The sequence below is a fragment of the Sorex araneus genome, chromosome 2 (genome assembly GCF_027595985.1).
Source record: "Sorex araneus isolate mSorAra2 chromosome 2, mSorAra2.pri, whole genome shotgun sequence".
NCBI lineage: Eukaryota > Metazoa > Chordata > Mammalia > Eulipotyphla > Soricidae > Sorex > Sorex araneus.
This window is the reverse complement of record NC_073303.1, coordinates 248,507,412-248,535,327: the sequence shown is the minus strand read 5'-3', so window position 1 is coordinate 248,535,327 and position 27,916 is coordinate 248,507,412. Positions and strand designations below refer to the sequence as shown.

General features: G+C 59.3%; 1 protein-coding gene across 2 annotated transcripts; it reads left to right on the top strand.

The window, feature by feature from the left end:
- Positions 1–14: 14 nt before the first annotated feature.
- Positions 15–19,763, top strand: RGS14 (regulator of G protein signaling 14). 2 transcript variants are annotated; one of them, XM_055127255.1, is made up of 16 exons: positions 15–330; positions 3,623–3,824; positions 12,159–12,180; positions 12,418–12,596; positions 12,925–13,017; positions 13,133–13,276; positions 13,680–13,823; positions 13,915–14,026; positions 14,493–14,590; positions 15,118–15,327; positions 17,791–17,867; positions 18,092–18,218; positions 18,487–18,568; positions 18,677–18,726; positions 18,827–18,935; positions 19,173–19,763. In XM_055127255.1, exons 2-16 carry the CDS (start codon positions 3,780–3,782, stop codon positions 19,340–19,342), a joined length of 1,662 nt encoding a protein of 553 aa, XP_054983230.1. In that variant the 5' UTR covers positions 15–330; positions 3,623–3,779; the 3' UTR covers positions 19,343–19,763. The 2 variants fall into 2 exon arrangements, with proteins under 2 accessions (XP_054983230.1, XP_004611573.1); XM_004611516.3 differs by having other exon boundaries at positions 14,484–14,590.
- Positions 19,764–27,916: the final 8,153 nt, after the last annotated feature.

The following is a 27,916-nucleotide window of genomic DNA, read 5'->3' as shown; positions in this document are numbered from 1 at the left end:
GGCATTCTGGGACTCGTAGTTTGGCAGAGGCGCGTCGTCTGGAAAGATCTGGCGAATCCTGCAAAGCCCCGGGGGCTGTGACCTCTCCGCCCGTGGTCGGCCGTGTGTCTGGAGCAACCTTTACCACCCCGGGAAGACCAAGAAGCTCATCCTCGAAGGCGGCGAACCGAATTCCGTCCGCCGCGCCGCCTCGGCCTCCTCGCCCGGGCTCCGAACCTCTAGCCCGGCAACTCCACGCCTTGAGGGGCCGCTTCGTCTCGAGCGTGCAAGACTCGCATTTTAGAGCAGGAGGAGCAAGCCCCGGACCCCGGGCGGGGGTCCCCCGTGAAGGTGGGGACCCAATCGGGGACGTCGCGCCCCTGGAGAGATCCAGGAAAGCGCTTTGTCGGATTAGAGGTGGAAAGCGGCGGCCTGAGCTCCCGTTTTTTGCTTTTTTTTATTCCCTCTCTGCTTTTTCAGTGTCAGTCGTGATTTAACGACAGGTCCTTGCAAACCAGGACACTTCGCAGCCACGTTAGAAGTCGGATTTTCCGGTTTCTCAACAAAACCGAGACAGATCTCGGCACACTTGGCTCCCCCCCGCGGATGCCTTCTCTCTTCTAGACTTCTTCTGCCTTGTCAAAATTTTGAGTGAATGACAGGGGCGCTGGCTCTCGGGGGTCCCGGTGGGGTTTATTTTTGGTTTGGGGGCCACAGCCGGCAGTGCTCAGAGCTCTGTGCTCAGGGCTCCCGCCTGGCAGGATTGGCTGGGCTGGGCCATCAAACCCAGACCGGCTGCTGCCCAGTGGAATGAATGAACTGCTGCTTTAAAAACTGAGATATCTTTTTAGGGATCACTCTTGGCGCAGGGGACCCTAGGGGATGCCAGAGATTGAGTGCTTCCCCCCTGTATTAGCTTTGTAGCCCCTGGTCATACTTTTTTTTTTTTTGCGGGGTGGGAAATGGGGCAGTGCCTTTTTTTTGGGTCACACCCGGTGATGCTCAGAGGTTACTCGTGACTCAGTGCTCAGGGGACCATATGGGATACTGGGTCAGCCGCGTGCAAAGCAAACACCCTAACCCACCGTAGCTGTAGTACCGCCTCTGGCCCCCTACGTATTTTGAATTAGCCTTCTGATTATTTTTTAATTCATATTTACGTAGCATAGAGAGAGTCAAGAAACCTGCAGAGACCCTCTTCCCAGAGATCTGTCTAGATCATGAGACCTGATGCAGATAAATCCAAACCAGGGGGCTGGTGCCTTGCATGCAGCCAACCAAGGTGCAGTTCCCCAGCATTCCCCCCTTAGGGTCCCCCAGGCACCACCAGGAATGATTCCTGAGTGCAGAGCCAGGAGTAACCCCTGAGCATCGCTGGGTGTGGCACTACCTGCCCCCCCCCAACACACACAGACAATCCAAATCAGGATATTACTGTGCATCCCACTTAGATTGTCTTTTGGAGGGGGCAGTGGGGGTGGAGCCTCCCCACACAGTGCTCAGGAGCCCACGTGACGGTGGAGGTGGCACCCTCGGGTGTGCATGCCAGCCCTTGCAGCATCGCCCCTGCCTAAGGCCTGGGATTTTTGTTTGATTGTGGGTCATATACCTGGTGGCACTGGGGACTTCCTCCTGGCTCAGTGCTCAAGGGATCACTCTTGGTGGGGCTCCTGGGATCCTGCAGGATGCTGGGGATGGAAACCGGGTCAACTGCTTGCAAGGCAAGCGCCCTCGCGGCTTGTGCTGTGGCTCCGGTCCCCCGGACCTGGGACTTTTGTCTCTCAGTCACTACTGCACCTCAGGCCTTTGTGACATGGACCTAGCTTCCGCCTCAGAGGGAACGTTTGCCCATCCTGATCGATTATCCTAAAATGGGATCATAAAGGAGGAGGAAATGATGAAAAGGGAGAAAGTCTCTGCAGCAGGCTAGAGACTTTCCTGCAAGGGCAGGAGGGAGGCGGGGGCCACGGTGCCAAGGGCCCAACCTCACAGATTCCATCCCCAGCTCCACTGCCCCCCTGCAAGCACCCTCCAGCTCCCCTGGGGTGCATCCCCCACCCCCCCATCCACATGAGCAACTCAGCAGTGTTGGGGGGTTTTGTTTTGGTTCTGGGACCGCACCTGGCTATACTCAGGGCTTACTCGTGGCTCTGCACCCAGGACTTAATCGTGGCAGGGGTCGGGGGAACCATATGGAATGTCAGGGATCAGACCCAGGACAGCCACTGCATGGCAGGTGGCCTCCCCACTGCACCGTCGCTCCGACCCCAGGGGGCGCTCTCTGAGCTGCTGAATCCAAAACTGTCCAAGGGCAACAGTGAGAACACTGGACCCCAGGAGGTCCAGTGCGACCTCCCCGCCCAGACCAGGACCCAGGCACCTGCACAGGGGGGCCTTAGCCAAGCACTTCGGGGAGCCCCTGGGTTGGGTATTGTTTAACAGAATCCCGGCAATACTCAGGGATCAAGCCTAGTGGTGCTCGGGGGACCCTGTGGAATGCCAGGGATCAAACTCGGGTCAGCCACATAAAAGGCGAGTGCCCTCCCGGCTGTCCTATCGCTCTGTCCCCTGTCCTGATGACCTTAGCAGGAAGCGTCTGTGTGTTTCTATGCTGCTTTTTGGGGAGTTGTATCCGGCAGTGTTTGGGGTTCTTCTCGAGTCTATGCCGGGCATCAAAACCCGAGCTGGGGGCCCGAGTGGCAGCACGGTTGGGGGGGGCACTTGTCCTCGACTCCTGGCGTCTGCAGGAGTGATTCCTGCGTGCAGAGCCGGGAGTCACCCCTGAGCATCGTGGGGTTTGGGACCTCCCTCTGCCCCATCCCCCAAAAAAACTGAACCTGCTGGGAGCTGAGGGGGCAGAGGGGGCGGGGGGATGTAGCTTTCACTGCTGGGGGCTCTCCCCAAGGCTGCAGCACGTGTTGCTAAGGGCGTGGGCAGCGCTTGTAGAAGTGTATACATGCACTTGTGTTGGTGTGCATGAGTGTGTGTACGTGTGATGGTGTGCATTGGTGTGTGCGTGCGTGTCTGTACATGTGCTGGGGTGTGCGTGTGTGCTGGTATGGGTGCATGTATTCGTGCATGTGTCTGTGTGTTGGTGTGTGCACCTGTGTACATATGCCCGTGTGCATGTGAGTGTATGTGTGCCAGTGGATGTGCATGTGTATGCATGTGCTGGTGTGTATGTGTGGTTGTGTGTGCACGAGTGCATATGTGTGTACTGGTATATATAAATGTGTACTGATATGTATATGTGTGTGCTGGTGTTTGTATGAGTGTGTGCTTGTGTGTGTATGTGTGTGTGGTGTGTGTATGTGTGTGTGGTGTGTGAATGTGTGTGTGTGCCAGTATGCATGGGTGGGTGGGTGTGTCGGGTTGTGTGTATGTGCCGGTTTGCATATGTGCTGGTGTGTGTGTGCTGGTGTGTGTGGTGTGTGTAGTGTGTAATGTGTGTTTGCCGGTGTGCGTGGCGTGCCAGGTTGTATGTGTATGTGCCGGTTTGCGTATGTGCCTGCGTGCTGGTGTGTGCGCGCGCGTGCCGGTGTGCGGGGGTGCGTGTGTGTGCCAGGGTGCGTGTGGGGTGCGCGTGTGCGGGGAGAGGCGCGCGCGCCCTCAGCCCCTGCTTCTCTGTGGTTGGTTTCTATAGAGACGCTTCCTGTGGCAGAGGAAAGAGGTAGTGAGCCGAGTCTCAGGATGTGAGCGGGGTGCTCGCTGCCGCCCGCCCTCCCGCCCGGCCGCCCGCTGCCATCTCCAGCCCTCATGGTGGGCAGCCCCCGCGGCGGGGCCCCCTGAACCCCGCCGGCATGCCAGGGAAGCCCAAGCACCTGGGCGTCCCGAACGGGCGCATGGTGAGTGTGGGATCGGGGCCAGGCCCCACGGGGTACCTGGGGGGGAGCGGGCGGGGCCGGGCAGCACCAGGGGGCGGGGGGGCGTGGTGCCACCCGCCAGGACTTTCCAGACCAACCCCGGGGGAACCTGGGGCCCGCCCAGAGGTGATCGCGGAGCACAGCCCGCAGGACCGTCCGGTGTGGACCCCCTCCTTCTCCGCCACCCCCCTTCCGGCGGTTGACCGAACCCCCAACCCCAAACCCCTGTGACCTCTGCACCCCACCCTTTGGGGCCCAGGCGGGGTTCAGGGCAACCCTCGCCCCGCCCTCTTCCCCAACCGGTTCTCAGAACTTCCTGCCAGAGAGGAAAAGGGGGAACCCAGTTCTGAGCCCGGGTCCCGGGCCAGGTGTAAGGGTGCCCGTGTGGGACCCCCCAGAAAGGCTGGGGGGAGCCAGATACAAGGAAACCCCCTGCTTCCTCCCACCCACCCCCACCCCCACCCCGGGTCAGCGCGGCCCCTCCCCCTGAACTGCGGCTCCTGTTTTCACTCAACAGAGGGGACGGGAGGCTGCTCGTGGCGGGTCCCCCTTTTCTCCCGGGGGCCACCCCAGCCAGCCGCAGAACCCTCAAGGTGGCCAGTGCTGGTGGACAAAGAGGGTCGAGACTGGCCCGGGGTCCCCACCCGCTCTGCGGCCTGTCGGAGGCTCCTGATTGCCTCCTCGGTGAAATCAGGGGATGGGTCCTCAAGAGGCTTGTGGACGGGAGAACGAGAGGGATGGTGCCCGCCAGGGCCCGGGCACACGGAGGGTCCCGGTGGATGCCAGCCCAGTGCCGCCCCTCTGTTCTCCGCCCTCACTTCCCTCACTTCCGAGATCGCCTGCCTCACCTAGGAGCTAAGCCTTCTCCCCACCCCATCCCCCCTAACCACACGCACACACACACTCACACACACACTTTCCCACCTTCTAATTCCTTTTTCCATTTTGGTTTGGTTTGGTGTTAAGGTCACACCCAGCCACGCTCAGGGCTGACTCCTGGCTGTCCACTCCTCCAGGGTCACTCCTGGCTGGGCTCAGGGGGGTGTTATGGGATGCCGGGGATCGAACCCGGGTCAGTTGCATGGCAAGGCAGGCGCCCTCCTCGCTGTCCTACGGCTCCGGCCCCCACCCTTCTAATCCCTAAGACCTGCCTCCATCCTTCTGCTTCCAGCCTCTCTCTGTGCCCCCCCCAACCCCGAGACAACGCTGGGTCAGGGGAGACTCCCCCCGCAACCCCCCCCCCCCCGTCCCAAGCTGGTGCGGCCCACATCTCATTTGGACAATTCAAGGACCCGTGAGCACCCCAGGGACACTCCGGATGTGGCCCCCAAAGAAATTCAATGAGGGGGTGGTCTTAGTCATCATCAGGGGCATTGGGGACCACAGGCTGCAGTATTGGGATGGGGGCCCAAAGGGGGTCGGCTTGAACTCGGCCTCACCCCAGGCAGGCCTGAGCTCCAAGTCTTGAGCCGCCTCTTCTTGTCTGAGAAGGGAAACGGGGGCTCGGGGGCAGCTGCTCACTCCTGCAGCTGCCAGGGTGCTCCCGTCCCACCCACGGCACCCTGGGGTGCCCCCCTTCTGTGCCCCCCTGGCTCCCGCCAGACCCCCAGCTCCCTCGCCTACTGCGCCCACCCTGAGCCCCACCCCCCAAATTCCCAGATTGCCTCTCCAGACGCCCCCCCCCATCACCAGGATCCCAGATATGAGTCGCTGCCTGGCGCCTGGGCCCTGGGGACACGCCTGCCCGCCCAGCGTCCAGCGGCTGCCACAGCTAAATCCTCCGAGGCGGAGCCGGAGCGATAGTCCAGCGGGGAGGGCGTTTACCATGCCTGCAGCTGGCCCGGGTTCGATCCCCGACACCCCAGAGGGTCCCCGAGCCCCTCCAGGAGTAATTCCTGAGTGTAGAGCCAGGAGGAAGCCCTGAGCGTGGCCAGGTGGGACCCCACCACCACCAAAAATAAATAAATAAGAAAAGAAATGCTAAGAGGGGCTCAGAGCCCCGTCTTTGACCCTGGCCCCCCCCTTCCAGCCTGGGGTGCCTCCCCGCCGTTTCTCTGCCTGTCGCCCCACCCACTCCCCCCGGCACCACCCCCGCTGCCTCTCCTCACGGTGATTGTGTGATTGTGTGTCTCCCCAGCCTCCCCCACGCTTGTCAGGCAGCTGCGTCGAACCCCCTCCTCCCCCCGCCACTGGGTGCTGGGGGGGGCGGGAGGGGGGCTCCCTCCCCTCAGGGCCAGCCCCGGGCAGACTCACACAGACCTGAGGGCGCTGGCCCTGCACGCGGCTGACCGGGGTTCGATCCCTGGCACCCCATCGGGTCCCCCAAGTCCCACCAGGAGTGATGCCTGAGGGCAGAGCCAGAAGTCAGCCCTGAGCCCTGTCGCGTCAACCCCCCCCAAAAAAAAATGGAGAAATGGTCCCCATCATCATCGGGGCCTTGGGGACCACAGGCACAGTGCAGGGGTGGGGGGCAGAGGGAGTCAGGCAGCCTGAGCCCCGACATTTGGGCTCCCTCTTCCCGTCTGAGAGGGAAAACGGGAGGTTTGGGAGAAGCCGGGGTTGGGGGGGGCAGCTGAACGCAGGGACGCGTCGCCCCGTTTTATCCTCGCTGGGTAAAGGGAAGCTCCCAGGGGGCCTGGCCCCTTCCCACCCGACACCCCCCCCCACCCATGTGCCGTGTGGTGAGCCCGGGAAAGAGACAGCGCCTCCGTGGGTTTGGGTCTGGGGCCCTTGTCAGCTCCCTCAGGCCTCGCCCTGACTGGGCAGGACACCTCCCCCAGGCAGTGCTCAGAGCTTCCTCCTGGCTCTGCGCTCAGGGATCACGCCTGGTGGACTCAGGGGACCCTGTGGGAAGCCGAGGGTGGGATTGGTGTCGGCTGCATGCGAGCCAGCGCCTTCCTGACCGTGCTCTCACTCCAAACCCCGTTTTTCATTTTTTCTATTCCTTTTTTTTTTTTTTTTTCACTGGCGGGGCAGTGTGAGGAATCCACACCGGTGGTGTTCAGGGGCTGACTCCTGGCTCTGTGCTCAGGGATCACTTCTAGGAGGGGCCTTGGGGGACCCAGTGGGGTGCTGGGGATTGAACCCCAGGGGGCCATGTAAGGTCAGTGCCTTCCCCGCTGTCCTGTCATCTCGGCCCTCTGAGGTTTCCCCTGCTGTAAGGAGTCAGGGAGGAGCCCAGGCCCAGCCCCAGCACTGCACGCCCCCTCAGACGCCGCCAGGACTAAGCCCCCCAGCCCAGAGTGGCCCCTGAGCACTGCCAGGTATGCCCTCCGCCCCGCCCCCTCCAGAAAATATATGCCCTGAAAAGATCTCCCAGTGACTCTCATCTTCTCCGCTGCCCAAGGAAGAGACATCTGGGGCACTTTCCTGCCTTTGGGCCTCAGTGTTCTCACCTGTACAATGGGGCGGAGGCCTGTAGCCCAGCGGAAGTGGGGTACAGGACCCACGGTGCATACCTGCCTTGCACTGGGGGATTCAGGAGAAGCCACTTCCACCCCTGGCCCGGCTCCTGGGAGCCCAGCAAGGTCACCCTGACTTGGGGTGCCCACGCCCTTCCTCATCCTCTGTTCCCCTTTTCTTCCCCACAGGCTAGCCAGGGTGTGGCCCACTTCCCCCCTCCCCGGTCAGGTCCAAGGCCCGGGGAAGGTCTGGTGCCCATGCACTCAGGAATGACTCGGCGGTGCTCAGGGGACCCTGTGGGATGCTGGGAATCGAACCTGGGTCATCCGCGTGCAAGGCAAATGCCCTCCCCGCTGTGCTGTCGCTCCAGCCCCCCTTGTTTTATTTTTGATGGTGCCAGGAATTGAACCCAGGCTGCACACGTGCAAGAGAGATGCTCTCCCTGTGAGCCACACCCGCCTCCCACCTCCCAAGCCCGCCTCCTCCCTGCTCAGCCCTCGGGCCATCCCAACAGTGCTCAGGAACTGCACGGTGCCGGGGACGGGACCCAGGGCACCTGCATGCCAGGCCTGTGCTCCAGCCCTTTGAAGCCTCTCTCCCGCCTTCTCATTCCTCCTTCAAGCCAGACGGGCAGGGCCCGGAGCGAGAGAGGAGCAGGCAGGGCAATTACCGACTAGGCTTAATTCCCAGCGCCACAGCAGGTCTCCCAAGTCCTCCAGGATTGATCCCTGAGCACAGAGCCAGGAGTCAGCCCTGAGTATTACCAGGTGTGCACCGTCCCCCCCCCCCAAAAAAAAAGGGACAGGGGCTGGAGCGATAGCACAGCGGGTAGGGCGTTTGCCTTGCACGCGGCTGACCCGAGTTCAATTCCCAGCATCCCATATGGTCCCCTGAGCACCACCAGGAGTAATTCCTGAGTGCAGAGCCAGGAGTAACCCCTGTGCATCGCTGGGTGTGACCCAAAAAGCAAAAAAAAGGGACAAAAACAGGGGGTGCAAACACAGATCAAACACTGCCAGGCAGGAAGGAACGGCGGCAACAGCATCAGACAAAGATTTCTTTTTTTTTTTAATTTTATAATGTAGGATTACTGCTATTTATTCAGCCATTGATTAGCTGATTGAATTGGGCATGAGCTCCACATTCTGTTTTTTTTTTCATTCAGAATGTTAATTTTATTTGATTATTATTTATTACTATTCCCCCGCCCCCGTGAGATACAGTTTATAAAGCTTTCCTGTTTGAGTTTCGGTCACACAATGATCAGTCACCCAACCCTCCACCCGTGCACCTCTCCCACCACCAGTGGTCTCCAGCATCCCCCCTCCCCGCCCCTCCCAGCCCTCCCCCTGCCTCTATGGCAGACAGTCTCCCCCATACTCTCTTTTGCAATGCTTGTTATGAGTCGCCTAAGGTCAGACCAAGATTTCAGAGCTAAGAACTTGAAATCGGGGACTGGAGAGAGGACAGCGGAGAGGGCACTTGCCTTGCCTGTGACCCCCCTCACCCGGAGCGGTCCCTGAGCACAGAGCTGGGAGTCAGCCCTGAGCACTGCCCGGGGTGGGCCCCCGGCTCCTCCCCAAAACACCGGACCATGTTCTGCAGCAGGAGCTCCCGGCCAAGGGAGTGGGCGGGGGGTTTCCAGGTACTCAGAGAGAGGGTGACAGGTAGCCACTGTAGAAGGGCGGGGGCTGCCCCCACACAGGGGAGCACAGAGGGGAGTGTGGGGAGAAATTTGATGGATTGATGCAGGGTGCAGTGGAGGGAGGGCTGTGGGGGAGGTGCTGCGGGGGGGGGACTCATTAGTCAGACAGGTGACTTGTCACCCAGAGCTGGGGGGGGTGGCAGGGGACCAGGAAACGAGGCCACAGGGACCCCGGGCCTCACATGCATTGTTCCGCCTCTCTGTCGGGGAACGGGGGGCGGAGAGGCTGGCACCTGGGCACCCCCTCCCCGCACAGGCTCCTGGCCTGCTCCAGAGCCGGGGGCAGGGGGGAGGGGGGGATTTGAGTTGGAGGTGTGGGGCGGGGGGTGAGTGGATCAGAAATCCCTGGAGCCCCCCAAAACAGGACCATGCCCCGAAAACAGGGTCATGACCCCGAAGTGGGGAACTGGTACAGGGCTGAGCTGGGGGCTGATTGGAGGCACCTGCTGCATCCCGTCTCTCTCTCTCTCTCTCACACACACACACACACACACACACACACACACACACAATCTTTGGGGGCCACTCGCAGCTGTGCTTGGGGCTTACTCCTGGCTCTGGGTTCAGGGATGCTCTCGGTGGGGATGACACCCAGGTCAGCAGCACCCAAGGCCAACACCTCCTCCCCGGTATCTGTCCTATCACTCCAGTCCCTGCACCCCATTTACTTATTTATTTGGGTGGAGTTAGGAGCCGCACCGCTAGCTCTGCTCAGGGCTGACTCTGGCTCTGCACTCCGGGACCGCTCCTGGAGGGAATTTGGGGGACCCAATGGGATGCCAGGAATCTGCCCCGGTTGGCTACAGGCAAGGAAAGTGCCTTATCCTCTATATTAATCCCTCTGGCTCCAAAAGAGTTTATTTTGCAGAGGAGGGCATGTTTTCTTCTTCTTCTTCTTTTTTTATTCGTCTTGCTGATGGTTGGGATCCCAGGGAGTGTGTCTGTTGGAGGGGGAGGGGCTGAAGGTGGCTTCCAGGGCGACGCTCCCCGTTGACTGGTCCCCAAACCAAAGGCTACATCGTCCAGAGCTAGTTAGCCACAAGGGGTCTCGGGGCCAGAGCGAAAGCGCAGGGGACAAAGTATTTGTCTCGCATGAGGTGCAGGAGCAGTGTGTATGTGTTTGTGTGGAGGTTGGAGGGTGTGTCTTGTGTCCGTCCAGAGCTCCCAGTTTCTTCAGTATTTTCCAGAATGAGGGGCCAGAGCCATAGCACAGCGGGGAGGGCATGTGCCTTGCACACGGCTGGCCCAGGTTCGATCCCCGGCATCCCACAGGGTCCCCCGAACACCACCAGGCATGATCTCTCCTTCCTGAATGCAGAGCCAGGAGCAAACCCTGAACAGCCACCCCCCAGATATGGACTCCCCCCCGGCCCCCAGAAAAATAAAAGAATGAGAATATTGAGTAATGAGTAACACAGAGTTAGAAAATGGAAAAGCTTATTGGAAACTAGAGGAGGAGAAACTCCATTTAGGAAGGAACTTATATATAAACTAAGTCTGGCTTGTTTCGGGGGGATTTCATAGGAAAACTGGGTTTCTGTTACTTGTCAAGTGACAGGAATGCGGTCTGACTGGTTCCATCCCCAACACCTCCCCCCTGAGCCAGGAGTGATCCCTGAGCACAGAGCCGGGAGTCAGCCTTGAGCACTGCTGGGGTTTGTGGCCCCAAAACAACAACAAACTGGGACTGGAGCAATAGCACAGCAGGTAGGGTGTTTGCCTTGCATGCGGCCGACCCAGGTTCGATTCCCAGCATCCCATATAGTCCCCTGAGTACCACCAGGGGTGATTCCTGAGTGCAGAGCCAGGAGTAAACTCTGTGCATCGCCTGGTATGACCCAAAAAGCAAAAAAAAAAAAAAAGAAAACAACAACAAACCAAAAAACCAAGGGCCGGAGGGATAACACAGCAGGGAGGGCATTTGCCTTGCATGTAGCTGACTGGACCCCGGTTCCATCCCCGGCATCCCATAAGGTCCCCCAAGCACTGCCAGGAGTAATGCCTGAGTGCAGAGCCAGGAGTCAGCCCTGAGAATAGCTGGGTGTGCCCCCCGCTTTTTTTTCTTTGTTAATTAAAAGAGAAAGATAGGCACAAACACACGAGATTAGCAGCAGACGCAGCTTTCTAGATGCTTTGGACTCATCCTGACGTATGCCACAATGAGTCTAGCCTGAGTGCAGGTCACAGGAGCTTATATGGGTTACTACCGGAGGCGCTGATACTATGGGAACCATTCTCGTCTGAAGTACACGGTGGTTGCTACCCTCTGTGCCACTCAGTCGAGCCGATGATTAATGCACCCTGGGCGCAATGGGCCGGAGTGGGGAACAGAGTTAGGAGCTCCGAGTAACCCATTCTAAAAGCCAGGCTTGGGGACTGGAGCAATAGCACTGTGGGTAGGGTGTCTGCCTTGCATGTGGACATATGCTGCCGACCCAGGTTCAATTCCCAGCATCCCATATGGTCCCCTGAGCACCACCAGGAGTAATTTCTGAGTGCATGAGCCAGGAGTAACCCCTGAGTATCGCCGGGTGTGACCCAAAAAAGCAAATAAATAAATAAATAAAAGCCAGGCTTGCCTCGCACATAGCCCAGCCGGGTTTGATCCCCGGCTCTACAGAGGGTCCCCCCAAATCCTGCCAGGAGTGACCCGTGAGCAGAGAGCCGGAAGGAAGTCCCGAGCACTGCCAGATGGTGTGGCCCAAACCCCCCAAATAAAAGTCTCCCGGGGTTTTATTTTTGTTGTTGTTGTTTCTGTTTGGGTTGGGGGGGGGGTTGCTCAGGGCTGACTCCTGGCTCTGCACTCAGGGATCACTCCTGCTGGGTTGGGGACAGCTGATGAGGTACAGGGGGTCAGACCTGGGTTGAGCATGAGCAAAGCAAGCACCATCCCCGCCGTAAGGTCTCTCCCACCCCAATTATTGTTTAATTTCCCTTCATGTTGGTGGGGCCCTGGCCCCTAGTGGGTGGGGCCAGGTGGGGATCGAACCTGGGGCTCCCGCATGCAAAACTTGTCTCCCGCCCTTTCAGCTCTCCCTGGCCCCTCCTTGGTCGCAGGGCGGGAGTGGGGGGCATCCACCAGGCCATGCTGGGAGCTACTGCAGATTCAGTGCATTGGGGAGGCTGCACCCAGAACTGCCCCCACCCTGTACCCCCATTCTGCTGCTCTGACGTTCTCTCTCTCTCTCTCTCCCCTCTCTCTCTCATAGGTCGTGGCTGTCTCCGATGGAGGTAAGTGACAAGGAAAGAAAGGGGAGCAGGGGACCCCCTACTTGGTGGGGCGGGCCAAGGAGGGTGGAAATAGTTTGGGGACAGCCCTGCCACTGCCACTGCTGTCTTTGCAGAGACAGTGACAGCAGAGTGCATGGACGTGCCCCTGGGATGGAGCTGGGGTGGGCGGTGCTAGGGAAGACGTCCCACCCTGCCCTAGCCCCTCCCCACTCACGGGCCCTTGCCTCACCCCTGCAGAACTGAGCAACACGAAGGGGCCGCAGGGCCAGGGGGAGAGCCGGGGCAGCTCCCTCAGCATCCACAGCCTCCCCAGTGCCCCCGCCAGCCCCTTCCCCAGCGACGAGCAGCCCGTGGCCAGCTGGGCCTTGTCCTTCGAGCGGCTTCTGCAAGACCCACTGGGTCTGGCTTTTTTCACTGTAAGCTCCTGCGGTGGGGGGTGGGGGAGGGGACAGCAGGATGGCAGAGGGCGAAGGTGGGGCGCACCGAGGGCTGAGCAGAAGTCTCCCTGTCTGCTGCCGCCTCCCCCTGGCGCCGGCACCCCTTCCGGTGCCTGGGAACTTGCCTTGCCTCCTGTCCCTGCGTCTGTTTCCGCCTGTGCCTCTGGGTCCAGCCATCTGGCTGCCTGTCTGGCTCGGTCTCAGCCCCCTTGTCACTTCAGCCCCATCCTGCTGTGTTGTCTTGCCCTTTTCCTCCTCCTCCCTCTGGCTCCCTCTTCCCCTCACCCCTGCCCACAACACCCCTCAGGAGTTCCTGAAGAAGGAGTTCAGCGCCGAGAACGTGACTTTCTGGAAGGCCTGCGAGCGCTTCCAGCAGATCCCGGCCAGCGACACGCAGCAGGTTGGAGGCTGGAGGCGGGGAGGAAGGTGGGAGGAAGAAGATGGGGCGGGGAGCCGGGCGATCAGGGCCCGAGCCGCGCCCTGATGGACCGTCTCCTGGCTCTGCTGCCTTCCAGCTAGCTCGCGAGGCTCGCAATATCTACCAGGAGTTCCTGTCGAGCCAGGCGCTGAGCCCGGTGAACATTGATCGCCAGGCCTGGCTGGGCGAGGAGGTGCTGGCTGAGCCCCGGCCTGATATGTTCCGGGCACAGCAGCTCCAGGTGAGGCTCCCAGGGGCGTGGCCCGAAAGGGGGCGTGGCCCGGTGGGCGTGGTGTTCTGTGGGGCGGAGCCTGGGAGAGGCGGGGCATTTGCAGGCGGTGACTTAGTGGGCGGGTTTTGAGGGGCGTGACCAAATATGGGGGCGGAGTCGGCTGCCAGGGTGGGACTGGGGAGCATGGGGAAAGGACAGTTGGGAGGAGGGTGGAAGAGAGTAAATTTGGAGGGGAACCAGATACCAGCAGGGACATATCACGGGACGGGGCGGTCCTAGAAGCTGAGGGGGGTAGGGGAAGGGATACAGGGCGGGAAGCGGGGCCTAGCTCCGGGCGGGCTGGCACCCGGCGTGAGTGGGCGGGGCTGTTGCTAGGGACGCTAACACACGCCCCGCCCCGTCCGGCTCTCAGATCTACAACCTGATGAAGTTTGACAGCTACGCGCGCTTTGTCAAGTCTCCGCTATACCGCGAGTGCCTCCTGGCGGAGGCCGAAGGCCGCCCCCTGCGGGAACCCGGGTCCTCGCGCCTGGCCAGCCCTGAAGCCACAAGGAAGGTGCGAGCCTGGGGACAGGTGGGGAGTGCCGGGGGGCAGGTCTGCTGGCCGAGTGCTAGCGCTTGCCCTGCACCCCCTCTCCCCACTGCAGAAGCCGAAACTGAAGCCCGGAAAGTCGCTGCCGCTGGGCGTGGAGGAGTTGGGGCAGCTGCCGGCTACTGAGGGTCCTGGGAGCCGTTCCCTGCGCAAGTCCTTCCGCAGAGGTGAGGAGGGATGAGGGCATGGATCCTGGGACCTTAGACTTTGAGAAACACGCTCTCCCTTCTCATTTTCCTCCGGGTCCCACAGCCTGTAAGTCTGAGAAGCCGAAATGCAGTTTCTAACGCAGGAAAGATAGTATGGGTGGAGGGCGCTTGCCTTGCACGCAGCAGACCCGCATTTGATCCTCAGCACCCCAGAACCCGTTGGAAGTGATCCCTGAGTGCAGAGCCAGGAGTAAGCACTGAGCACTGCCAAAAACAAACCAAAAAAGCAGGTTTCTGTGACCAACACTGGTGGATTTCCAGGTTAGACCCCAAATATTGGTGAAACCCCTCCAACCCCCCCTTAGTAGGATGTGGGCGTGGGAGCCTCCCGCAGAAAAGGACCACGTGTAGGAATTGGGCCTTTGAGATAATACAACAGGGAAGGCTCAATTCTGAGTGCCCCCCTCACCTCTAGAATTGGCAGGGGGTGCGGCCAGCCAGCGCCGAGAATCCCAGGGCTCCCTCAACTCCTCCGCCAGTCTGGACCTGGGCTTCCTTGCATTCGTCAGCAGCAAATCTGAGGTGAGCCCCAGGTGGGGGTGGGTGGGGACAAAGTTAGACCACACCCCTTCCGGTTCTGTCCTTAAGCCCCCCTCAGTTCCTCCCATCCTAACCACAGCCACCTTGGGCCCTCAAGAACACCACCAGGGGGCTGGAGCGATAGCACAGCGGGGAAGGCATTTGCCGACCTGGGTTCGATTCCCAGCATCCCGGGATAGGTTGTCCTGAGCACCACCAGGAGTAATTCCTGAGTGCATGAGCCAGGAGTGACCCCTGTGCATTGCCATGTGACCCAAAAAAGAAAAAGAAAAAAAAAAAGAACACCAGCTGAAGCTCAGGTGTGTACGTACCTGTGCATGGGGCGTGCCCAGGTCGGCGGGTGCATCTACACCTTTGTGAGCGTACCCCAATAAGGCCAAGAAGATGCACCATCCCTAACCCCATTATATGGGGCACGCCGTGTGCGCGGGTGCACACTGTCTCTCCTGGAGCCAGGGCTGACAGTGCACCCCTAACCCCCCCCAATACTCGTCCCCACCTCATTTCAGAGCCACCGGAAGAGCCTGGGGAGTTCGGAAGGGGAGGGCGAAGGCCGGTCACCATCGGGGAAGTATTGCTGCGTGTACCTACCGGATGGCACAGCCTCCCTGGCCCTGGCCCGCCCGGGCCTCACCATCCGCGCCATGCTGGCGGGCATCTGTGAGAAGCGAGGTCTCTCCCTACCTGAGATCAAGGTCTACCTGGTGGGCAACGAACAGGTGTGGCCCCGCCCCCACCCCACCACTCCCAGCCTGCCCCTCCCTTGGGTCTAACGCCTCTCAACGCAGCAACCTCTCCCGGCTCAGACTTTTCATTGCCGCTGTCCCCCGAAATCCCGTCTGCACACATCTCCAGGCCTCCCTGCTCCTGGAGTTTCTAACAGCCATTTGGGGTCTGGAGTGAGAGTACAGCGGGTAGGGTGTTTGCCTGGCACGCAGCTGGCCCGGGTTCAGATCCCCGGCATCCCCTAGAGCACCCCAGAGTAACACCAGGAGTAATTCCTAAATGCAGAGCCAGGAGTAACTCCTGAGCATCGCTGGGTGTGACCCCAAAAGCCAAAAGCAAAACCCTAAAATGGCCATTTGGGGGAGCTGCCGCCTCTCCTGTTCTCGGGGACCACCCCAAGGCACCCAGCTTTCCCACGGTTACAAATGAGCCTCTGTGAAGCTTGAAGAAGTCCAGAGGCTGGAGAGATAGTACGGCAGGCGGGAAGGGGGCCTGCCTTGCCCACGGCCAATCCCAGTTCAATCACTGCTATGGCATTAAGTCCTCCTCACGCAGAACACAGGGCTAGGAGGTCTCCCAGGCATGATCAGGAGAAATCCTGAGCACTGAGCCAGGCGTAAGCCCTGAGCATCGCCAGCGGAGAGCTAACGAGAGTATAGGGAACCTGGAGAGATAATACAATGTGGAGGGCACTTGCCTTGCATGTGGCCAACCCAGGTTCGATCCCCAGCATCCCATAGGGCCCCCTGAGCACTGTGAGGTGTGATCCCAGGAGTAACTCCTGAACATCACTGGGAGTTTAAAAACATATTTTTTAAAGGGTGAGGGCTGAAGAGATAATACATCAAGGTAAGGCGCTTGCCTTGCATGTAGCTGACCTGGGTTCAATCCCCAGCACCCCATAGGGTCCCCCAAACACTGCAAGGAGTCATCCCTGAGCACAGAGCCAGGAGTCAGCTAGAGCACTGCCAGCTGTGGGGAGGATCGCAGCCTGTATACACCTGGCTGTGGCCAGGGGACATTCCAGGGACAGGGGCCCACTGAAGCAGAAGTGATGAGCAGCAGGCCCAGGTCAAGGGTCAGAGCATGAGAGAGGGAGAGGGAGGGCAGCAGTGGGCAGTGCCACGCCTACTCCCAGCACCGTATCCCAGAAGGCCTTACACTTGGTTTTGTTTGGGGTTTTTTCTTTTGTTTTGTTTTGCTTTTTGGGTCACACCTGGCAACGCACAGGGGTTACTCCTGGCTCTTGCACTCAGGAATTACTCCTGGTGGTGCTCAGGGGACCCTATGGGATGCTGGGAATCGAACGTGGGTAGACTGTAGACTGCGTGCAAGGCAAATGCCCTACCCTCTGTACTATCACTCCAGCCCTCTTGTTTGGGGGTTTTTTGATGGGGCCGCACTCAGAGGTGCTCAGGGCTTACTCCTGTTTCTGCTCTTAGGAATCACTTTTTGTTTTGTTATGTTTTGGGGGTTTATTTTGGAGGGTCATACCCAGCAATGCTCAGGGCTTACTCCTGGCTCTGAGCTCAGGGATCACTGCTGGTGGTGCTCGAGGGACCCTATGGGATGCCAGGGATCGAACCCGGGTCGGCTGCATGCAAGGGGAGTACCCTCCCCACTATACTATCGCACCAGCCCCAAATGAGCTGACACTGGGGCTAAATATAACCTCGCCACCCACACCGCACCTGTCTCTGTGGCAACACAGGCTTGTGCTGGGTAGAAGCTGTGTGAGCGGTGCGGGGGTTGATAACAGACAGGGGGGCCTTTGGGGGCGGCAAAGGCCACTGTTTTTGTCCCTACTGTGTGCCAGACAAATACATGTGGCTAGTACACATCCCGTAAGTCCTCACAGTGGGCTGGGCTGGGCTGGAGAATGGCCCTTTTTACAGTGACACAAGATGTTCCCTTAAAAGGTGGGACAGGGGCCAAAAGGGTTGCACCCCGGGGAGTGCATTTGCCTTGCACGTGGCTGACCCAGGTTCGATCCCTGGCATCCCATAGGGTCTAATGTCCAGGGGACCCGGTTGGTGGCCAGAGAAGGAAGCAAAGGGAGTTGGTTATGTGGGACACCTACCATGACTGGAGGCAAGGGGGGGACTTTCGGGGGGGCGGCGTTTCCCCAGTAATGCTAGGAAAAAGGCTGTAGTCAAGGGCCGGTCCTGTTTTGGGGGGCAACAAGGAGCCAGGGGTCAAATTCAGGGCCTCACCTACAAGGAATGTCCTCCTTGGGGCTGGAGCGATAGTACAACCGATAGGGGTTTGCCTGACATGCAGTCGACCCGGGTTTGAGCAGAGCCAGGAGTAACCCCTGAGATAGCCAAAAAAACCCGACGAGGAATGCCCTCTAGCCCTTTGAGGGTTCTCCCTCGCCCAGGGGAGGATGCAGGGCTGAGTGCATGGGTGGAGAGGGGGAGCGGTGGGCGTGCTGAACCCTCGCCTGCTGTTTGCAGAAGGCCTTAGTCCTGGATCAAGACTGCACGGTACTGGCTGACCAGGAAGTGCGGCTGGAGAACCGGATCACCTTCGAGTGAGTACTGGAGTGCACCCAGGCTGGGGTCGCGAGGTGCGAGGGGTGGCGGGGGTGGCGGTTCTTTTCCCCGACCTCCCCCTCTCCCCCCGCCCCTGGCCGGAAGCCACGCTCCCATCGGATCCCCCCTTCTGCCTCTCGGCCCGGAGTTGGGCGCTCTCGGAAGGGGGCGGGGCAGAGGCGCGGCGGCCCGCTGCCCGCCCCAGCGCCCGGGTCCCGCCTAGGCTGGAGTCTCCGGCGCTGGACCGTGTCGTGCGCATCTCGGCCAAGCCCACCAAGCTGCTGCAGGAGGCGCTGCAGCCGGTCCTGGCCAAGCACGGCCTGAGCCTGCAGCAAGTGGAGCTGCGCAGGGTGAGCCTGGGGGCGGAGTCTGTGGGGGGGGAGAAGGGGGCGGGAGAATGGGTGTGACCTATAGGCTAGTGCGGACTAGGGGGCGTGGCCTTACTGGGGTGGGTGTGACCAGCGTTCCTGAGGCGGGGTTGGTTCTGGGGCGGGAGAATGGGCGTGGCCAAGGTTCAGGGGCGGGCTTTCCTGGGCCAGAACCCGCATCCCTGGGGGCGGAGCCCGGATCAGGGGCGGGGCTTGTCTGGGGGGCGGGGCGTTTAACCTGTCCTTGCAGCCAGGTGAAAAGGAAGCACTAGACCTGGGGAAGTTAGTCAGCTCCGTGGCGGCCCAGCGACTGCTTTTGGACACGCTCCCAGGTAAGTGACATTGCCCCACGTCGCACCTCTGGCGCCCCTGGCCCCTGGAGGCAGCGGGTGCCCGCGGAAGGTCGCACGTGTGCACGATCCATGGCCCCTCTGTCGCAGGTGTGAAAATCCCTGAAGCCGGAGATGCATCCCAGGGCCACCACCGCCAGGTGAGCAAGGCTCGGGGCGTCCCCTGTTGCCCGCGGCGGCCCCACCTCACCCCGCTTCCAAGTTCTGGCTCTGACGCCCTCTCCCCACCCAATCTCCCAGGGTGGCCCACCTCGAAGCCAAACCAAGGCCGCCCACCCTCCTCCACCCAACTCGCTGGCCGAGGTGCCCGGTGGCGCTGCGGGGAAGCGGCAGACCTGTGATATTGAAGGTGCAGCGGGGAGGGGGCTCCAGCAGGGACCTTCAGGGCCTTGGTGTCAGGCGGGGTCTGAAGGGTATCCGCGTGGGAAAACTGAGGGGCGGCCGGAGGTTGAGGACCTCGGGGTGGGTTGAGAGGGACAGGGGGCATGGATCCTGGGGGCCAGGGAGGTCGGTGGGACTAGGGTGGGCTGGATAAGCCTGCTGAGAGGCCCCCACCCCTGACTCTCGTGCACCCCCCCGCCCCCAGGCCTGGTGGAGCTGCTGAACCGGGTACAGAGCAGCGGGGCCCACGACCAGAGGGGCCTGCTGCGGAAGGAGGACCTGGTCCTCCCCGACTTCCTCCAGCTGCCCGGCTCCCCGGAGCCCCCACAGACTGAATCAGCAGCAGCCTTAGACGCCACCCGCTCGGCTCTCTGAGGGGCTCCTGGGCTGGCTGCCTGGCACCTGGTGGGCCCGCATGCCCCGGCCCGCCTTGCATGCCCCGTCCGCGCATCCCTGGCCCCTGGCCTGCCCCGGCAAAGCTGGGCGCGGACAGAGAGGGGGACCAGAGGAGCCGCACCCCACTCTGCCCCGCGCTGCTGGCCAGGCCCTGGCGGGGAGGCCCAGCCCCCTCCCCGGAGCAGGTGTCTGACGGAGAGGGGTGGCGTTGGCAGTGCCAGCCCCCTCCTCCCGCCAGGCCTCCGCAGGGAGCAGGCGGGGGGCCGACCCCTCCCCCTGGAAGCAAGTGTGAGCGGGGAGGGGCAGTGTGAGTGGGGGGGCCCCCTTCCCTGGCCCTGTACACTGGGGGTCTGCAGTCGGCCGCTGACATGGGTGATTCTAATAATTATTCTTCTTCTGCCTCGCGTTGTGTTCTTGTGTTACCCCCCTCCCCAAAACCACACGCCTCTGTCACCAGGGTCAGTGCCAGGAAGTTCTTGGGGGACCTCAGGATGTGCCCCACTGACTTCCTGTTGTCGAACCTGTGTGTCCTGACCGCACAGGGAAGTGGGGGGGTAAGAGGGGGAAGAGAGGCAGTCAGAGGGAGGAGGAGGAGGAGGGAGAAGAGCGGGCAGGTCCTGGCCCTGATCCCGTGCCTGGCAACCAAGTCCAGTACCTGGCCCAGCCCTCCAAGGAGGGCGACCCAGTGTGTGGCCCCCACAGCTGTGCACATCTCGACTCGGGCTCACCAGAGACCTTCATGAGGGGAGACTGGAGGGGACTGGTAGAGACACTTTGATTGGGGGGGGTTCTTGCCTGTCCCCCACCCCTCACAGCTAGGAAAGCCTCCAGCCCGTCATCCAGCGGCTGAGGCAGGACGGCTTGATGCCTGTGGATAGAGAAGCGACATTCAGGCTTGTGTGGGGACAGATGGGACTTGGTGCCTTGGGCAGGATTGTGATTGCTGTTCCACCTCCCAGCCCCGTAGTTCGCACCATACTCACCCCTGTTCCCCCTGTCATGTAGCAGGTAACAACTGGTGACAAATTTGGGCCCAGAACCTCTTGTCTTTCTCTACAATTTTTTTTCTTCCTTTTTGGTGTTTGGGCCACAGCTGGTAGTACTCAGGGCTTCCACCTGGCTGTGTGTTCAGGAGTCACTCCTGGTGGGGCTCGGGGGACCATCGGCGGTGTCAGGGATCGAACCCTAGTCAGCCACATGCAAGGCAAGTATCTTGCCCGCAATGCTATCACGCTAGCCCCTGGCAAAGATTCCGGCTTGGGGCCCGAGGGAGGTAGTACAGCAGGGAGAGTGCTCATCTTGGACCCAGGTTCAAGCCCCAGGACCCCAGGTGGTCCCAACAAAACAAAATTCGGGGTGTTCTCTCAGGCCACCCGGGCTCGGGGACTCGATCCTGGAGAACTCGATAATGTGGCTTGGGCCTTGGGTGATGCCAAAGCATCCCGGACCTTGGCTTGGAGCCCCAGGAGGGCGGGGAGCAGGTGGAGACGCCTGCAGTACCTGGAGCCCGGCAGGAAGGGCCAAGTCAGCGGCGACGGTGAGCAGAGGCCGGGGGCAGGGGAGGGAAACACCTCCCTCACCAATGGCACACACAGCAAGGGGCTTGGCTCAAAAGACCGATGTGGGGATTAGAGGCTGGAATTCAGTTGTCAAAAAGAGACAAAGGTCCTAGTGGGAAGGCACACGCGTGCACACACACACACACACAGATGCACACGCACACACAGATTTAGAAGACATTGAATCATATGCAGCCCCATTGGGTAGAAACCACTGAGCTATACAGCCTCAGGGGAAAGCCATCTGGGTCAGCAGTGGTTGAGAGAGATCGCCCCCGCAAAAAAAAATCTGGGAATATGCACACTATTGATTTATTTTGGGGATTTGGGGCCACACCTAGCTATGCTCAGGGCTTACTCCTGGCTCTGTGCTCAGGAGTCACTCCTGGTAATAGAATTGGCCCTATGGGTGGCTGGGGATAGAACTTGGGTCGACTGTAAAAGGCCAGCACCTTTCCTGCTTTCCTGCTTTATTATCTCTCAGGTCCCTGTACAATTTTTTTTGAATTATTTATTTATTTTGCTTTTTTTTTTTTTTTTTTTTTTTTTTTTGCTTTTTGGGTCACACCCGGCGATGCTCAGGGGTTTCTCCTGGCCCTGCACTGAGGAATCACACCTGGCGGTGCTCGGGGACCCTATGGGATGCTGGGAATAAACCTGGGTCGGCCCCATGCAAAGCAAACGCCCTCCCCGCTGTGCTATCACTCCAGCCCCTATTTTGCTCTTTTAGAGTCTCAAATTGGTGATGCTCGGGATTACTGCTGGCTCTGCACTCAGGAATCGCTTTGGTAGTGCTCGGGAGCCCTATGGGATGCCAGAGATCAAATCCAGGTCAGCTGCATGCAAAGCAAAAACTACCGCCACCCTGCTGTCCTATCGCTCAGACCCCTACATTTATTTTTATTTTATCAGGGGCTGTTCCCTGCAGAGCTCCGGAGACAGGAGCTGCCAGGGCTGGAACCCAAGGCTTTTTTAAATTGCTCAAGCAATAGCACAGCAGGTAGGGCATTTGCCTTGCACTCGGCCGACCCGGGTTCGATTCCTCCGCCCCTCTCGGAGAGCCCAGCAAGCTACCGAGAGTGTCTCGCCCGCTCCTCAGAGCCTGGCAAGCTCCCCGTGGCGTATTCGATAGGCCAAAGACAGTAACAGGTCTCAAATGGAGACGTTACAGAATGGAGACATTACAGGTGCCCGCTCGAGCAAATCAATGAACAACAGGAGGACAGTGCTACAGTGCTATAGCGTTTGTTATGTTTAACCACACCCAGCAGCCTAATGGTGCTCAGGGCTGACTCGTGGCTCTGTACTCAGAGATCACTCCTGGTGGGGCTCAGGGGACCCTGTGGGGTGCTGAGATTGGCCTCATGCAAGGCAAATGCCCAACCCACTGAGCTATTCTTCTGGTCCTCAAACCCAGGGCAGTGGCCTGCATCTCGGACTCTCGGCCCTTGAAGCTACAGCAAAGCCAAAGGAAGGATCACGGGTTCCCATCTCCACTCCTGTCTCTGGAGAACGGGGGAGAGGCCGCTGCTGAGGCAGGAAGTCAAGGGCAGGGGCTGGAGCGAGAGCACAGCGGCGAGGGCGTCTGCCTTGCACGCGGCCAACCCAGGTTTGATTCCCAGCATCCCATAGGGTCCTCAGAGCACCGCCAGGAGTCATTCCTGAGTGCAGAGCCAGGAGTAACCTCTGTACATCTCCCAGTGTGACTCAGAAAGCAAAAAAATAAATAAAAAGAAAGTCGAGAACAAGCATCCCAATCCCAGTGACCTGTCACCAGACCTGCCCGCCAGTGCTGCCAGGAGACGCCACTAGCCAAGGCGACCCTGCAGTGTTTCCAAACCCCACTGAGGAGGGGCTGCACCCACAGCCTGGATTACAGAGCCAGAAGCGGGAGCCTAGAACCTGGAGCGCAACACCCGGAACTAGAACATGGGTCCCAGGATCTGGAAAAAACCTTGGGTTAGAATTTCACGAGCTCAGGGGCCCGGAGGACAGTGGGTAGGGCCTTTGCCTCACACGCCAGCTGATCGGGTTTGATCCCCAGCACCCCACAGGGTCCCCCAAGTACCACCAGGAGTAATTTGGGAGTGCAGAGTCAGGAGTTACCCTTGAGTATCACTGGGTGTGGCCCACCCCACCCCCCCAAAAAAAAGGCATTCAGGAGGTTGCGGCAGATTCGGGTTCGTTCCCCAGCATCTCCCATAGTCCCCAAAGCACTGCCAGGAGTAATTTCAGAGTGCAGAGGCAAGAGTCAACTCCCTGAGCACTGAAGGGTGCTCCCTCCCCACAAAACACAAACAAACAAAAACTCAGGTGCTCACACTGGAGCACAGAATAGCAGGGAGCACCAACACTGCACTTGCCTTGTCCATGGCTGAGGGGTCGACCCAGGTCACCGAGAGTGATCCCGGGGTGCAGAGCCAGAACGAAGCCCTGGGCACAGCAGGATGTGGCCCCCAAGTTAAAAGGTAAATAAATAGGGGCTGGAGCAATAGCACAGTGGGGAGGGTGTTTGCCTTGCACGCAGCCAACCTGGGTTCGATTCCCAGCATCCCATAGAGTCCCCTGAGCACTACCAGGAGTAATTTCTGAGTGCAGAGCCAGGAGTAACCCCTGTGCATCGCCAGGTGTGACGCAAAAAAAAAATAAATTAAAAATTAATTAATTAAAACGACAGAGAGGCTCTTGCCTGCACACCTGGCTGTCTTCCCCGGGGCCCCTCGGAGAGGATGGGCTCCAGCTTCCCTCCCCGCCTCGAGCAGAGCTCCCAGCGGCTGAAGACCTCTGGAACCTAGCCACAGCCATGCTCAAGGCCCCTCTCCACATGTTCGGACAAGCCTCACACATGAAGGTGCCGGTAGAGGAACCCAGGTGTGTGTAATCCCATCAATGGCCAACATCCAGAGACTTAAAAGCAAGCTCCCAGAAGCACGCGGCCATGAATATCTTATAACCTACTTCTCCCTCTGGGAGAAACTAGCAAGCTACTGAGAGTTTCCTGCCCGCATAAGAGAGCCTCGCAAGCTTCCCATGGTGTATTCATATGCCAAAGCCAGTAACAAGCTGGGTCTCTTTCCCCTGACCCTGAAAGAGCCTCCAATGCGGCATCGTTGGGAAGGCCGAGTAGAGAGAGGCTGCTAAAATCTCAGGGATAGGACGAATAGAGATGTTACTGAGACCGCTCGAGAAATTCGACAATCAACGGGATTTCGTGATTCGTGATTCGTGAATTAAAATGACTTAGGAGCTGGGCTGGAGCGATAGTTCATCAGGTAGGGCGTTTGCCTTGCACGCGGCCGACCCGGGTTCGATTCCCAGAATCCCATATAGTCCTCTGAGGAGTGTCAGGGGTGATTCCTGAGTGCAGAGCCAGGAGTAACCCCTGTGCATTGCCAGGTGTGACCCAAAAAGCAAAAAAGTAAAAATTTTTTAAAAATGACTTAGGAGCTCAGGATGGCCATAAACAAGCCTTGGACTGCTTCCCACAGCCTCTTGCCCGGGCCCTGGCCCCTGAGACGCAGGGAGGGCATAGGCTGAGGGGCAGGGGGGGTGCAGGGAGCAGGGGGCCAGGAGAGTGCTAAAAAAAGCCCCCGAGCAGCCTCAGCTCTTTTGGTTCCAGACTTTGGCCTCCCCCCCCCGTGAATGAGTGACCGGCGCCTGGGCCACCAGGATTAATAATTACACCCGGCACATCTCCCCCAAACGAGGACGGGGCACCCTCGGGTCAGCCAGCTCTAGACCCATGGGAATCCTTGTAGCGTGGGTTCCCCCTTCTGGAAAATGAGGCCGCAGAGGGAGAGTGGCATCTCCCAGAGAGGATCAGATGGGGGTGGGGTCGGAGCGACAGGACAAGGGGGAGGGCGCTGGTCTAGAACGTGGCCAATGGGGGTTCGATCCCCGCTATCCCATAGGGTTCCCTGGGCTCCTCCAGGAGTGACCCTGAATATAGAACAGAGCCAGGACAAGTCAGACACAGTCAAGTGTGGCTCCAAAATAAACAGAAAGATGTAGGTTGGTGCACAGGATCGAACCCTGGGCACCCATAACAATACACCCAAGCCCTTTGAGTCATACCCCAGCTCTCAGGAGTCAGTTTTATTCTGTATTTTTTGGGTTTTTTTTTTTTTTGCTTTTTTTGGGTCACACCCGGCGATGCTCAGGGGTTACTCCTGACTCATGCACTCAGGAATTACTCCTGGCGGTGCTCAGGGGACCCTATGGGATGCTGGGAATTGAACCCAGGTTGGCCGCATGCAAGGCAAACACCCTACCTGCTGTGCTATCGCTCCAGCCCGTCTTTGTTTTTTGTTTTTTGTTTTTTTTTTGCTTTTTGGGTCACACTCGGCGATGCACAGGGGTTACTCCTGGCTTTGCACTCAGGATTTACCCCTGGCGGTGCTCAGGGGACCATATGGGATGCTGGGAATTGAACCTGTGTTGGCCGCGTGCAAGGCAAACGCCCTACCCGCTATGCTATCGCTCCAGCCCCGCCCCTGTTTTTTAAAAAAGTGTTTGGGTCAAACCCCACGATGCTCAGGAGTTCCTCTTGGTTCTGCATTCAGGAACCACTCCTGGCTGTGCTCAGGGGACCTTATGAGGTGCTGGGGAGCAAACCCGGGTCTGTCACGTGCAAGGCAAGTGCCCTCCCCGCTCTCCTATCTCTCTGACCCCAGAAGTTGGGGCAAGGCTGCAGAGAGAGGCTCAGAGCTAGAGAGGATGGAGAGAGAGTACAGCAGGGAGGGCACTTGTCTTGCACCTGGCCAATCCAGGTTTGGCATCCACAGGGTCCCCTGAGCCCCACCAAGAGTGATCCCTGAGCACAGAGCCAGGAGAAAGCCCTAAGTACCACCGGGCATGGCCCCCAAACCAGAAATAAAACCGGAGCCACAGCACCTATTTATAACATATATAAAATCTAATCATCAGGCCCAGGGACAGGAGCAAGAGCACAGCGGGGAGGGCATTTGCCTTGCACACGGCCCACCTGGGTTCGATTCCCAGCATCCCATAGGATCCCCTGAGCACCGCCAGGAGTAATTCCTGAGTGCTGAGCATTGCAGGGGTGCCAAAAAAAGAGGGAATGTCGTGTGTGTGTTGGGGGGGAGGTAATGCAAATAGTCCAGGGGTGAGGCAGTGGCTGAGACCAGAGGTGAGGAAAGCATCCTGGAGTCCCCCGCTCCAGCTCCAGGTGGCTGAGAGGCAGGCGCGGATGGCAAAGGACTCCAGGCGCGCGCGTGGGCCTGGCGGCGCGGCGCGGGGTCCTTGGCTCGGACGCAGCACAGGTGGCCTGCGTGGAGGCGGAAGGCGCCTAGCGGGGCTGGGGTGAGGAGCACTTTCTGTACTGCAGGCCGACACAGCCAACTGCTCCCGCGGCTCCAGACACTCTGTACAGACGGAACTTGGCACCTTCCCCCCAGACTGCTCCCCCTGCGTGCTGAGACTCTGACAAACGTTTCTTCTTCTTTTTTTTTTTTTTCACATTTGCTTTCTGGGCCACACCCGCGGGTACTGTGCGGGAGTCGCGCCTGGCACAGAGCTGAGGAGAAGGCGGTCTGGGGGGGTTGAAACCGGGGCTCCTGCCGGCCAAGCCGGTGCCCTAAGCTTCGACCCATCGCTCCAGCCCCCTTTTTCTTTTATTTTCCAAAGAATTTTTTTTTTTTTTTTTTTTTGCTTTTTGGGTCACACCCGGCGATGCACAGGGGCTACTCCTGGCTCTGCACTCAGGAATTACCCCTGGCGGTGCTCGGGAGACCACATGGGATGCTGGGAATCGAACCCAGGGCCGGCCGCATGCAAGGCAAACGCCCTACCCACTGTGCTATCTATCCAGCCCCTATTTTTCAAAGAATTTTATTGTGGGGCCAGAGGGCTAGTACAGCGGGGAGAGCCCTTGCTTTGCATGTGGGCAACCCGGGTTCGATTCTGGGCATCCCATAGGGTCCCCTGAGCACCGCCAGGAGTAACCCCTGAGCATTGCTGGGTGTGGGCCAAAAACCAAAAATACAAGAATTTCTTTGTGATTGTTTTTTTTTTTAATTCTTTATTTCTTTATTTTTTTGGCGACACACGGCAAGGCTCAGGGCTGAGTTGCCAGAGATCGAACCTGGGTCAGCTGCATTAAAGGCAAGTGCCCTCCCTGCTGTACTAGTGCTCTGGCCCCTCACTGGGATTTTGGGGGGTTGAGATTTTGGGGGCACACCTGGCAGTGCTCAAGGCTTGCTCTGTGCTCAAGGATCACTTCAGGAGGGGCACCGGGGATATTGTGGGGCGCCGGGGATTGAACCCCGCTCAGCTGCATGCAAGCATGCAAGGGAAACACCGCATCCTCTGTCTACCTCTCCGTGTTACAGGGGGCTACAGGTACTCAGATTCTTACTTTCAAGCCGTCAGGATTAAAAGCCAGGTACCAGGGCTGGAGCGATAGTCCAGTGGGGAGGGCGTTGGTTGGTCTTGCATGTGGCTGACCCAGGTTCAATCTCTGGTATCTCTCATCAGGAATGATTCCTGAGTGCAGAGCCAGGAGTAACCCCTGAGCATCCCTGGGTGTGACCCAAATAAAGTCCCCCCCAAAAAAAAAGCCAGTTATCAGGGTGTGGTGGGGATATTAAAGCAGGGAGGAATTGCCTTACGTGGGGCAGACCCAGCTTCGACCCCTATTATCCTGTAGGATCCCTGAATGCAGAGCCAGGAGTGAACCCTGAGTACCACCCAGTGTGGCCCCTGCCTGAACGGCAGAGCCTGGCCAGCTCCCTGTGGCATATTTGATATGCCAAAAACAGTAACAACAAGTCTCACAATGGAGACGTTACTGGTGCCCACTCGAGCAAATCGATGAACAACGGGACGACAGTGCTACAGTACTACAATTCTTTTTTAGGCACGATTTTTGTTTGTTTGTTTTGAAGCTATATCCAGTATTGCCCAGGACTTACTCCTGACTCAGCTCAGGGAGCACTCCTAGCAGTGCTCAGGGGGGACTTACAGGGTGCCAGGG

Bases quoted from the DNA above. Each gene is read 5' to 3' on its own strand.
- RGS14 (XM_004611516.3), top strand. From the start codon at position 3,780: ATGCCAGGGAAGCCCAAGCACCTGGGCGTCCCGAACGGGCGCATG. The intron at 13,824-13,914 runs GTGCGAGCCTGG...TCCCCACTGCAG, and splicing joins GCCCTGAAGCCACAAGGAAG to AAGCCGAAACTGAAGCCCGG. The intron at 15,328-17,790 runs GTGTGGCCCCGC...TGCTGTTTGCAG, and splicing joins ACCTGGTGGGCAACGAACAG to AAGGCCTTAGTCCTGGATCA.